Source organism: Podarcis melisellensis (genome assembly GCF_964234715.1).
Source record: "Podarcis melisellensis genome assembly, chromosome: 3".
NCBI lineage: Eukaryota > Metazoa > Chordata > Lepidosauria > Squamata > Lacertidae > Podarcis > Podarcis melisellensis.
In genome coordinates this window covers 40,715,997-40,728,995 of record NC_138530.1, presented here as the reverse complement: position 1 = coordinate 40,728,995, position 12,999 = coordinate 40,715,997, and the positions used below count along the sequence as shown (strand labels likewise).

Here is a 12,999-nt window from a genome sequence, read left to right as displayed (position 1 = left end):
TACTGAAAGATGGATTCTGATGAGACTGGTCTTAGCTTTGAGATATGTTTGGTTGCAGGCTGAAACTACGAGTCACTGAACAAATATGGTAGGCTCCCCACTGCAGACAATGGTTTTAGTCCCTAGCCATACCATGTGTGTTGCACAAAGCAACAGTTAGCACCTTGAGCAAAATTATGGCAAAGATAAAGTCAGATCCTGTTAGTGGCAGTAAACTGGGGGAGGCAGAGCAATTGTAACAAATCTCAGTTTCAGATTTCAAAGCAGATAGCTAATGGGATCTGAGCAATTAAATGCTGTTCTGCTACAAATGTAGTCAAGTTTTTCTAGTTGGCTAGAGCCGAAAATGTCCAAATTTTAACACATTTGAATAAGCATTTCCATTAATGACTCTTAGATCTTATCATGTGCATATTTTAAAATAAATTATTCCTTTCTTTCCATTAGAGCCAACATACATCACAATAGGTCCACCCACGTGTTATCCTCTGGTGAATTGCACATTAACTGAGATGGATTGTATTTATGACTTCAGAGTAGACCAAAATGGTTGTCGCATCTGCCAGTGCAAAACTAGTAAGTATACAGTTGATGCTGAATTGTGATTCTGAAGAGCCTGTGTTGACCAAAATCATTTTCAAAACATTCTTAGCAACTTTGCATTCTTTTTTCCGTCTTCAATACTATCTCATGCACAATATACCATGTTCTCTTTTCCAAAAAATATATAAATAAATAAACTTATGGTGGGAGAATACCCTTTTGAAAAATCTATGCAACAGAAATATATATATATATATATATATATATATATATATATATATATATGATATTAATTTTGTCAGTCATATTTTTGGATCCTGCAGATAAAGGTCAGCATGGCTCTATAAACAGTTTGGGAGCATTTGAATGGTCATCCACCATTTTTTAAAAGGTGTTTGTGATCCTGATTTACTGATGTAAAACAGTAAACAGTTCAGTTAGCATTGCTGTGCCCATGAAAATGGGGAGAGGGGAGAGAACGCTATTCACACATTACATATAGCTAGCTACCTGTTCATCCCAAGGGAGTGAGCAGCACTCTCCCCTATTGCAATTTCCAGCAACTGGTATTCAGAAGGATATTCCCTCCAGCCATGGAGGCAGAACAGCCCATTGATAGCCCTGTCCCTCATGAATGTTTGGGTTAACTAGAATCTTGATTAACTCCTCTCAAGCAGGCTTTCTTCTGAGATGGTTTTGGGATGAGGGAAGATAAATTCCACCTTAGACCTGAATGTGTGAAGCCACAAACTGACACCCAGCGGTCTCCATACACAAGCAGAAGTCAACTCACACAATGCTGGATTTCAGACATGTGCTCTAAGGAGTGTTTATTGGTGGGATTGCAAATTTGATGTTCGGGGTCAAGTCCTAATAAAGAGAACTGAGGGGAGCGGTTAGCAGGGAAGCATTATGTGGTTGTTTTAGTTGGACATATTTAAAGAAAGCTTAACGTTGAGTTCTAGTGCATCATGGGAACTAAGGGGATGTGCCAAACTTCATGGAAGAGGTCAGTTTTGAATGGATTTTGACAATGATTGTATTAGCCATAAGCTGTAACTTTATCAGCAGTGCATTTTCAAGGGGTTAAGAATGATCAATGAGAGCTGATTTGTGATAGCACTTACGCAGATTGAAATAAACAAAAGCTAAAAACATAGACAAATCTATAGCTATAATTATAGACAAGTTTAAATATAATTACACTTAGGAGTTTAGTCCTGCATTTTCCTTCTTTCCAACCCTGACAGTGCTTTTGACAAACTGTCATTTAGAGGCTTCAAACTACAGGGAAGGCAATTTGCTGTTCTTTTAAATTGCCACTCTCTTCTGTCTGGTCAGTCCAGGGGATGGTGAACCATTTCTCACTGGTGGACTAGATCCTTATCCATATCCTATTTCACAGATGTCCCTATGACATCAGGAGATGCTGCATTTTAAAGCCCCGAGTGTTCTGAATGTAATGCACAGCTGGGCAGTGTTGCAAACAGTCCTGTGCTACTCTTTGAATATCAGAAAAATAGCTAGTTTTTAGAGTTTTGAAGAGGAATGTAGGGAAATTTGTGAAAGAGGCTTTAAATAGTCCTGCACTGTTCTTTAAACTTCAGAGGTTTAAAGGTTTTAAGCACCAGCGGTTCAAGGAACAGCACAGGGTTGTTTACAGAAGGGAAACTGCTTGCAACTTCTGGCGCAGGGCATGCTCCCACTGCCGCCTTCTTCTTCTTCTTCTTCTTCTTCTTTGGCGAACACTCGTAGCCAAGTAAGATTGTCTTCTATAAACACGGTTTTAACAATGAGTCCGTAAGTGAATGTGGAGGCCAATTCTGGATCCACATGTCCTTCTACACTGGGGGCATCGGTTTCCGGGCGGGAGTCGATCACGGTGTGGATTTGCCAAGCGTGCCTTCCTCTTAGCACGTTTCTCCCTTGCGTCCTGAGTTCGAGTGTCTTCAAAGCCCATGGCACCTTTGGTAAAGGCTGTTCAGTCCCACTGCCAATCAGCTGATGAATGAGGGGAATGGCCTCATGGGACAGATTGGAACCCACAGTGGGTTCAGTGTGACCTGCGTGCTATCCACTCCTGCTCTTAAGAGTTTGCCAAAAACCAGGGAGCTTTTCTTCTTCTGGAGCAATCCTGTTTTCCCCATCCTTAGTATCCCTGCTTCTCTGCCCCCCCCCCCAGACCCAGAAATTCTACTTCTTGGCCACTTGCCTGGCACCATGACTAGTTGTCCTGTTGTTTCCTCCACCTCTTTCATTTGTTTTGTTTTATTTGTACTTATAAACAGTGATGATAAAAGGCAAGAAAGCACAGGCTAGCATTTTTTTCTTTGTTAAGTTGCTATTCGAACTACACTTTGCTTATGGTAGCTGAATACTTAATCTGCGATTCTCAAAAAACCTTTAGAAATAAATATATACAAGCTGGGGGAGGAAATATTCATTAGCATTTCTACCATATAATGCATTTCTTTTAAACAACTAATAATGGTTAGCAAAATATACTGTGATGTATGTCAGTTCTAACATTATAGAGTTGATCTAGTTGAACACGATCTGCATTTTTACCTCCACCAAATGAAAAATCAGTCCTGAGTGTGGAGCTCCCTGAAGCACTACTTCTCCATACCTTTGGTTTCAGTAGGGTTTGTTGTCCCTGCTGCCACCAGTAAATGGGAATTAATACATCAGTTGGGCCCCAAGAGACATGGACAATGAAGGAGCTGCTGCAGTGACCCGCAACACCTATCCCATGTTTGTCTTCCCCAAGTGCAAGTTGGTTCCCTTGCTGGAAGTGAGGAGAAGCATTATATGTAAAGGATGTGTACACTTGTGAAGAGATCTGTGACTTGGAACATGGAAGGCAGATTGAGAGTTTATGGGTAAAAATTGTAGGAGAGGGAAACAACAGTGACCTTAATGGGGGCGTCTGCTATAGAGCTCCAAGGCAGACTGAAGACATGGGTGTGCCTTGATAGAGCAGATTACCAAGCATTCAGAAACGAGAGATATATGAATCATGGGAGACGTCAATTACCCCAATATCTGTTGGAATGCAAACTTTGCCAAGAATGTAAAGCCCAACAAATTTCTCAGTTGCCTTGCTGACAATTTCATTTCCCAGAAGGTGGAAGAAGTAACAAGGGGGTCATCTCTCTTGGACACTATCCTCACCAACAGGAAGGAACTGATCAATGAAGTGAAAGTACATGGGAACCTTGGGAGGAAGTGATTGTGTTCTCTTGGGTTTCATTATACAGAGGCAAGGGAAAGCTGAATGTAGTTGGACATGCACTCTGAACCTGATTTCAGAAAGCTTAAGAAGCTACTGGGTGAGATCCCATAATCAGAAATACTCAAAGAAAAAGGGAGTTCAAGGTGAATGGGAGTTTCTCATTGAAGGTGAAATATTGAAGGCACAAATGCAGGCATTTCCAACAAGAAAAAATGGTGAGAGGCACCTAAAGAAACCAGTGTGGCTGTAAGGATGAGCTGACATGTTAAGGGCATCTTTAAGAAATGGAATAAAGGAGAAATCACAAAAGAGGAGTATGCACAAGTAGCCAACTTACAAGAGAGGTTAAAAATAATAAAAACTGTTTCTTCGGACATGTTCAAAGCAAGAGGAAGAACAAACAAGTGGTAGGTCCTCTGTGTGGAGAATATGGATAAGTGCTATTGAGTGAAAGAGAGAAGGTGGAACTGCTCAACACCTACTTTGCCTCTGTCGTCATGCAAAAGGAAAACAGTGCCCCACCTGGTGATAACAGAATAATTGATACAAGGAAGGAGGTGCAGACCAAGATAGGAAAAGAGAGTGATGAGGGAACATGTAGCTACTTTAAATGAATTCAAATCTCCAGGGCCTGGTGAGCTGCACCCAGGGATACTCAAAAGGAGCTTATGGATGTAATCTCAGAACCTTTTGTCTATAATCATTGAGAATTGTTGGAGAACTGCTGAGGTCCCTGTGGATTGGAGGTCTGCAATTGTTGACCCCATTTTCAAAAAGCTGGGGGAGAAGACCCAGGTAACTACCGACCGATCAGCTTGACGTTGATATGAGGAAAGGTCCCAGAACAGATAATTAAATAGTCAATTTGTGAGCACTTAGAAAAGGAGGCTGTGATTACCCCAGCATGAGCTTCTCGAAAACAAGTCATGCCAGATGAATCTCATTTGGTTTGGTTTGGTTTGGTTTTTTGATAGTTACAAGCTTGTTGGATCAGGAGAATGCTGTGGACATAATGTATCTTGATATCAGTAAGGCTTTTGACAGATTTCCCCGTGATATTCTTGTGGAGAAAGTGATAAAATGTTGGCTGGGTGAGGTAACTGTTAGGTGGATTTGTAGCTGGTTGACTGACCAAACCTAAAGACTACTAATGGTTCCCTGCCAGCCTGTAAAAAAGTGACAAGTAGAGTGCCGCAGGGTTCTGTCCTGAGCCCCTTGTTGTTCAACATTTTTATACACAATTTGTACTAGGCTGCATCAACATAACGATTGTGTCCAAGTCAAGGGAAGTAACAGTACTGTTTTATTCTGCCTTGGTCAGACCACTTTGGGAGTCCTGTGTCCAGTTCTGGATGCCACAATGTAAGAATGCTAGCTGGAACACCTGTCGTGTATGCTTTCATTGAGATTTCTGCATTGCAAGGCCCCTTCCAACTCCACAATTCTATGATGATTCTGTGATTCACCTTATGGTTGTGAACATATAGTAAACCAGGTACACTTAAGGATATAATAAGCTGGTTTTCTATACATGTTCACAGCTTACCTTTTAAAATCACATGTGGTTATTGCTGTAGCTACTCATTACTATTTTGTACAACACAAGTTATGACCATCATTTTCTGTCTTACCAATATTTTCATACAAACCATAGTTTGAAAATTCTAAAAACCAACATATCTGTGAACTTGCAGTGATCTCGTGTTTCTTCTGTGCATTTGAATTGACTATCAGGTTGTCAGCTTTCACAAATTCATATGCAATGGGGTTTTGGATTTTAAGTTCCCAAAGAGGAGGCGTTGTTTGAATTTTTGATAGGCCTTCTGAGGTAGTAGTAGGTGGCACTTTGCTGAGAGCACAAACTGAAGATAACATATTCAGGTTGTTGCAAAACCTTGCCTATTTGTTTGCTTGTTTGCTTGCTTCTTTATATTGCACACTCTGAGAAGTTTAGAATGGTTTACATGGAGTTTCCAGGTTATCTCCCTTAACAAACAATTATTAGGCTACGACCTACTGAGCTTTAACAGTGTAGCAGCAGCATGTGCCTGTTCCCTCTGAACTGAGTTTGTACCTACTCTTTTTTTTTTGTCCCCAAGTAACATGGTACAACATACAAGTTGGGCTTCCCTTTTACATGTGTGGTAAAAGGGAAGGAAATGGGAATAAGAAAAGCAGCATCTCTTGCTAGGTGAGTTTTAAGAACAAGTAGCTCAAAGTTCTGCTTGCTTTCATAAATAATATCCAATAAGTGGGTTGCTATTTGTATTCATCAGCTTTTAGTCAAGTTGTATTAGTTTCCACTAAGTGTGGAATTCTCTTTCTTTACTGTTTTGCCTGGCCATCTTTTGAAAAAGAATAGGAAAGATCAAGAAGAAAGGAGGGGAGATAGAATTTGGTAAAAGGATTTAACCAGAAGAAAGTCAAATAAAAAATGAGGCAAAATAGAAAAAATAAGTTACTTGATTTATACCTGGCATTTTGGCCTAGGATGAAATATCCAATTCAGGCCTAAAGCAATGGAGAAGCTATGCAGTCCTAAAGCAGTTGGCATAAAATATAATGGGGTAGATCCGGAAAAGCCCACAGAAGGGGGCTGCCTGGTGCTGGTTTTACCATTCCTCTTCTCCCCCAGGCAAGCCTGTGAAAAACTGCTCCTGCAGGTTGGAGGGTCCTACTGAATAGTGTGAGCGGTTCACTTGTGGAAGTTGCCTCTGCCCAATCTGGGGGATTCCCTTTAACTTCCCATGCTGCGGCCCACTTCTTCAGCCACAGAAGTGCGCCCCCGCCCCTGCCTTTTGAACAGACTTTTCAGTGAGTTGCCAGGGAAAGGAGGGGGCAGGAAAGTAATTATTTATTTATTTTAAATATTTATAATTATGACTTATATTATACTAAATTATAATATATTTTTAGGAGTCGCCTTCTGTAGACTTTTCTTTGGATCCAACCCAGTAAAAATAAACTATGCAAATATAAAACACTGTAGTTTTAAAACCGGCAAAAACTATGTAATGCATCAGACGTCAGTTAACAAAGTGCCCTCTATAATAAAAATACCCATCTAAAAAGAGGAAGGGGATACCTCATAGATGTTTCTCAAAGTCTGAAAACTAGCACCATTTTGAGAAAACAATTCTGACCAAGAACTTATTTGATTCAGCAGATGCTGTCCAAAACATGAGGAGAATTGAGTATGTTTCTCTCAGATCATTGACTTATTTTTTATATATATAAGTGCTCCAGAAATCTACTAGGAATATGGCAGTGCAGTTGCAACCAACGAAAAACACAGGATACTGTTCTTACATTCCTAAATCTCATTGCTGAGTTTTGAATGACTTTTCCTTGTCTTGCCTGAGCACTTGAAAAGACCCATTCCATTTCCTCCAGGCTAGGTGGAACGTGAAACTTTTTTCCATCACTTTCTTGGTTTCCAAAAGCAATGGAGGCCACTAGCTGCCTGTGGAGTTGAAGGAAGCCTCCTCTTTCTCTTGGGTCCCAAGCTTCAATAGACAGTCTTTGAAGTAAGTGGTCCAGGATTTTCATTGTGTATGAAGAATCTGTGTGCAGGCACAAATGGCTAATCCCACATTATGTATTTGGTAAAAATATTTTTTATTACCACACATCCAAATTACCAAGAGCAATTTGGGAAGGAGATTTTGCCTCTGCTGTAATGCGTAATAATGCTGCATTATGAATATATGAGAATTTATACTAACTTGCAAGATATCCACACATAGTTATAAGCTGTATTTGGAAGAAGTGGTCTGAAGGATCTTAATTTGACTTTAATGTTATTGGGACATAATTTGCCATTAATGTTGTTGGAAGTTTTGCATGTCAGGTGTTGCATAGTACTTTGGAAAAGCCACACTGTTTTCTTTGTGACATCTGTATTAATGGATTATATATCATACATGCTGTTACTATGCTTACTTTTCAAGATACTTATCGTATTTTTGATGCAATATATCATTGGCCTTATTGAATTCATTGCCATAAGATATGGTGATGGACATAAGCTTATGTATCTTCTTTAAAAAAAGGATTATAAAAATCATCAATCAACGACTATAATGACAGTTAAAAATGGCATTTTCATTTTCAGATGTCTTGTACCTCTGATTACCATACTCTGGAAAAAGAGGGTTGTTAACTCAGTGGCATCTGACTGGTGCTGAATTATCACTGATCTCATTCAGAAAATTAGTTCTTCTATTCAGGAGATCAGAGTGTATCCTTACTGTACTCTACTGCATTAGATTAACAACATTGACGTTTAGAATCCTTTTGAACTATGCAGTTACTACCCTATTCAGAAAGTTTCTCAGTATTTTATTTTGGCATAATGGTTTGATCCATTGTTTCATCCATTCTCAGGTACATCCAATTTTTATTATCCATTCATTTTCACCTCTTGACTTCCTTTTCTGTTGCCTTTGCCTCGCATTTCCTTATTGTGGATCGCTTCTTTATGCCTTACAGTGCAATACTGTTTACTCAAATGTAAGACCTCTTGTATTCAGTGGGACTTGCTCCAAGATAGTAGACCTAGGATTGCAACCTTAGTAGCTGTAAAATACTTGTGTATTATTTACGATACTATTAAAAAGTAAGGTAAAAGTTTTCAGTAGTACATTATTAGTCACTCAAAACTGTTTGCATCTGTTTGCTTGTACATATCATGTGAGCTCCCCCTAGTGGTTGAAGGAATATCTGTTCAATTTGAAGAAGCTTTTTTTGTCTCTAATTTTCTGGAGTAGGTATGAGTGTGTTCAACCTTTTGGGTCTGTAAAGTCCATCTCCTTGGTGGTTAATCTGAGTTCTTGTTTCTCCCTTGGTCTAGCCACCTACCACTTTTCCTTTCCCTCAACATTTTTCTTGTTTATTTGCACAGACGTGGTATAGTCTAAAGACAAGACGAAGTCTATGCATTTGGCCAAGAAAATAGAAGATCGCTATCCTTTTCATTGGTTCTACCACCCATACCAACTGCCTAAGTCCTTTTGTCCATTCAGAGGAAAATATGTCTGGTCCTCTCACCCCTTCTGGGATAGGCAACAACTCTGACTAGAGGGCAACAGCAATTCCAGAGCATGTTCTCTTCCTCCTCTCAGTTCAAATACAAAAAAAAAAAATCAGTTCTGACACGACCCTGCCACCAGTGGGAGGTCATATTCTAAAGTACTGAGATAGGTGGTGGTCCATAACATTGGGCTGCTGGGTGCTGCAAAGTTCTACAGCTGGAATTCGCTTCCAGCCATCTCTGGTCTCTTAAGGATCCCCGAAAGAGGGGCAGCATTCTCTTTAAATGCTCCTGCACCGTACTGCAGCCGCTTGGGCTAACCCCAATGCATGTATCAAGCACTATACATTGTGAACCGCCCGGAAATCTTTTGATGAAGGGTGGTATATATATCTAATAAATAAAATAAGGTGGACTTCTTTGCTGCAGCTGAGACAGCTTTGGAGAAGTGTGTCCTACAACACGCTGTCCCTAATAGGTAGCCAGCCTTTTATTAATGTCTAACCCTACATGGGTCGGCTTGGGTATGACCCACATGATGTCATGATACACAAGAGAAAAGTTACCATTGGTACTTACCTGTGAAGGTTCTTTTTCATACATATAACATGATACCAGGACATCACCCTATTGTGGTTATACTGGCTGCCTAACTCCTTCTGTTAAAATTTCTGAAACTTGCCAGTTTTCCCCACATTCTAGTTTTCTCTAGGCAGGGACTGTTGCGTGTTTGCCTTTTTGTGTTTGCTGTTTGCTTCTTGTATACATGGCTTATCTGCGTACAATTGGCTGTATGTACAACAAAGCACCAGAAGCCTCTTCAAATTGAGCAGCAATTTCTGCCTTCAACCACTTGGTGGAGCTCACATCCCACCTGATTTCATGATATGCATGAAAAATAACACTTCACAGGTAAGTACTAATGGTCTCACCTATTAGTATTATTCCAAATCCTGTGGATATATTCTAGACAAAAATATGATGATTTTATGTAAATTTTAACAGCAAGTGGTTTGAAAATCTGTAAATGAGAGACTTCTTTGGTGTGAGGATTCTATAGCCATTTCAGAATTGCAAGGCTCTGATGCCTAATTCTGAATGCATTACATGAAACTCCTGCTGATTTAACCATTAACATAATTAGTTTAATTGGTGTATATGTAGGCAAGATCCCTACTTGCAGTCTAGGGAAGCCATTTCTATGTAGTTTAGGGGAAAACCCATGTACCCAAAGCTTTTATTTGGTGGTCTTTTGCAACAGATTCCAGTTCTGAGGAGGCAGCATGATTTTTAAACTGCAGTTTGCAATTTATGTGTGGAAGCTGCAGTAGAGAGAAGATATGGGGTTGGGGGGGACTCTTAACTGAATAGAGAGGTCCGTTATGATTAAATGTTGTCTTTGGACTACAACTACTGTCTTCATCTATTGCTTCCAGAAAAGGCAAATTCATTTTGCAACTAGTTCTGTTGGCTCCCTCCTGTGCTTTCTTAAACATTTGCCTAACTAGTAGTCTACACAAATGTGAACTGCATCAAAATGAAATGTTCTTGCTCATGATTCCAGTCAGGCTGCCATGACCTATTCCAAGATACCATACGCTGTGAGGTGTGTTGCGGGGGTGGGGGGAGAGTATTCTTCATGTGCCTGCATTTCTGATACGAATAAGTATTAGCGGTTTTTGCTAAGTTTCATGTGTTCTTCACAGGAGAAGAGCTGTGTACTGACCTCATGTCAGATTGTTCCTTGGATTGTGCCTTCGGCTTCCAGACTGATGTCCACAACTGTAAGACCTGCCAGTGTCGCCCACGACCTAAGAAATGCAAACCCATAGTATGTGACAAGTACTGTCCATTTGGATACTTGTACGTATTCTTCCTTTTAAAACATACTTATCACAATCCATAAACAAATAATACTGTGTAAAGCCCACTAACATTGTTCTATGTATAATAGGAAAACATGTAGCATGCAGAGTATGTAATAGACTCAGAAGTACATATCAACATGGATAACTTTGAATGTATATACATTTACAAATGCTTTTGATTACCTAGAAATGGCAAAAAATGATACTATAAAAAGAGAAGATTAGAACTTGAGAAGTATTTTCTTACTATCTCTTCTACCTCCTGTGGTCAGCTGAAATTGATGTGTGGGTTACTGAACAGTTGTTTGAGGAGCATTACTGAAGCGCCATCAGAAGAAATAGTTTGTGTGAATTCAGCCAAAAGAAAAACTTCTGCCAAATTCTGCTTAGCAAAGTACCCCTAATACCCCTTCTTAATGATATTTGGTCTCCCCTGAGCACTTCTATCTCATCCATCAGCCTAGGGGTGGGTATGTCCATCTGTTTTGACTATGCTCACTCATGGCATATGGCCCCTGGACGTTTGTCCATGAGGGAATATCATGCTGTGACTGACAAAGATTCTTTATCCCATTTTACAATATTCCAGCCTTGATGGGTCATTGATTATTATGACCAGATCCTCTCTCCCCAAGATGGGACCTCGATGGGCACTTACAAGCTACCTAATCTCATCCTTAAGGAAAAATGTGACTCCAATCAATTTGTGATCACAATTTGTACTGCCTGAACAGATAAGCAGGATTCTTGGAACTGTGATGCCAAGCACCTGAGTGCTTGGCCCTTGCCTTTAAGGCAACCGAAGGCGATTACATAAAGATAGTGGTCAGTGCCTCCTTAGAATGATGGAGAATATAGCTCCACAATCTACAACAAGGCTGTTGTAAAACTTTGTTGAAGAAACTATTTCTAAGTCACAACATTTTGGACAACTTACAGTCTCCCATAATCTTTTTTGAGGCAAGGTGCTTGGTGCATGTGGTCGCAGCTCAATTCAAGGGATCCCTGGATGTTAGAAATTATCTAAATCTAATTCAGTCCAGCCTCAAGTTCAGTTTCAGGATGGAGAGAAGTCATTATCACCTTGTTTGATATACTGATGAGGAACTGGCCGTGGGGGGGGGGGGTAGGCTGTTGGTTCTGCTGGACTTCTCTTCAGCTTTTACTACCATCACCATTATAAGTTTCCAGGTTGCCTGGCTGGGATAGGACTTGGATGCACTTTGCTGCAGTGGCTCCTGGTCCTTCCCAGAGGGACAAACCAAAAAGAACTACTGTGGAACTACTTTTAGTTGCTTCGCTGCTGGTCTGTGGTGTTTCCACATGGTTCCCATCTTGTTCCCACGTGAAACCACTGGGAGAGGTCATCCAGTGATTTGGAGTGCTGTGTCATCAGTAAATAGATGAGACCCAGCTCTAGTTCTCTTTTTCATTTGTGTTTAGAGAAGCTGGTGAAATTTAACCATTGGGTCAGACTCTGTACTGGTGCCGCATCTGGTGGATAAGATGATTTCTGCACTTGAAATTTTGAATAAAGACTGATGCATCTTGCATATTCCTACATGAAATGAGTTTCTTAGTTTTTTCTTCTGAACTCAGAAAGAAGATAAGACAAGGCCACAGCCAAAATCTTACTGAAATAGTTTAGACAAGAATTACTTTTTCTCTGTTCTGAGATAGCCTGGATAGCTCAGTTGGTTAGAGTGTGGTGCTAATGATGCCAAGGTTGCAGCTTTGATCCCCATATGGGGTAGCTGCATATTCCTGCATTAAAGGGGATTGGGACTAGATGGTCCTCAGGGTCCCTCCCAACTCTACAATTCTATGAACAGGAGTAGCTGTGCCAAGCTCTATTAAAAAAATAACATAGGAAAAGATATATCTGTCTTAAGTTACCTATAATTTTCTGTGGCTGCTGCTAGTGTCAGCACACACTTGTAAGTGTTGTCAATTCAAATATGGAATTGTAGCTGTTCGCACAGATGTCCAGCCAATTGAGTTTCTGAGCACAAGGTTGGCCTAAGTGGTAATGGTTCTTTTAAGGTTTTAAGGTAAGCTTACGAGATAGATATGCCAGACCTTTCTAAAATGTTGATTCTGGTATTCATGTGCATCTTTCTTTTCTGATTTCTATTAGATCCTTCTAAAAATTTACAGTGCAATCCTTATACTCCAAAGTATGTCCCACTTTGTGTAGCTCCATAGTAAATGTTTTTAAAATCACAATCTTAGGGCCCAAGTAAATTTTACACATGCATGCATGGATTTTGTACCTCCTCAAGTCTTTTTTTTTAAGCTGCAATGAGCCCAAATGCAGGTAG

At 40.1% G+C, this 12,999-nt stretch overlaps 1 protein-coding gene across 2 annotated transcripts in view; it reads left to right on the top strand.

The window, feature by feature from the left end:
* Positions 1-12,999, top strand: part of CRIM1 (cysteine rich transmembrane BMP regulator 1) — a 126,963-nt gene that overhangs the window by 98,043 nt on the left and 15,921 nt on the right. For both annotated transcript variants that reach the window (XM_081905034.1, XM_081905033.1), the window contains 2 exons: positions 448-576; positions 10,517-10,673. In XM_081905034.1, the coding sequence (XP_081761160.1) occupies positions 448-576; positions 10,517-10,673 (286 nt within the window). The remainder of the gene's footprint in view (positions 1-447; positions 577-10,516; positions 10,674-12,999) is intronic.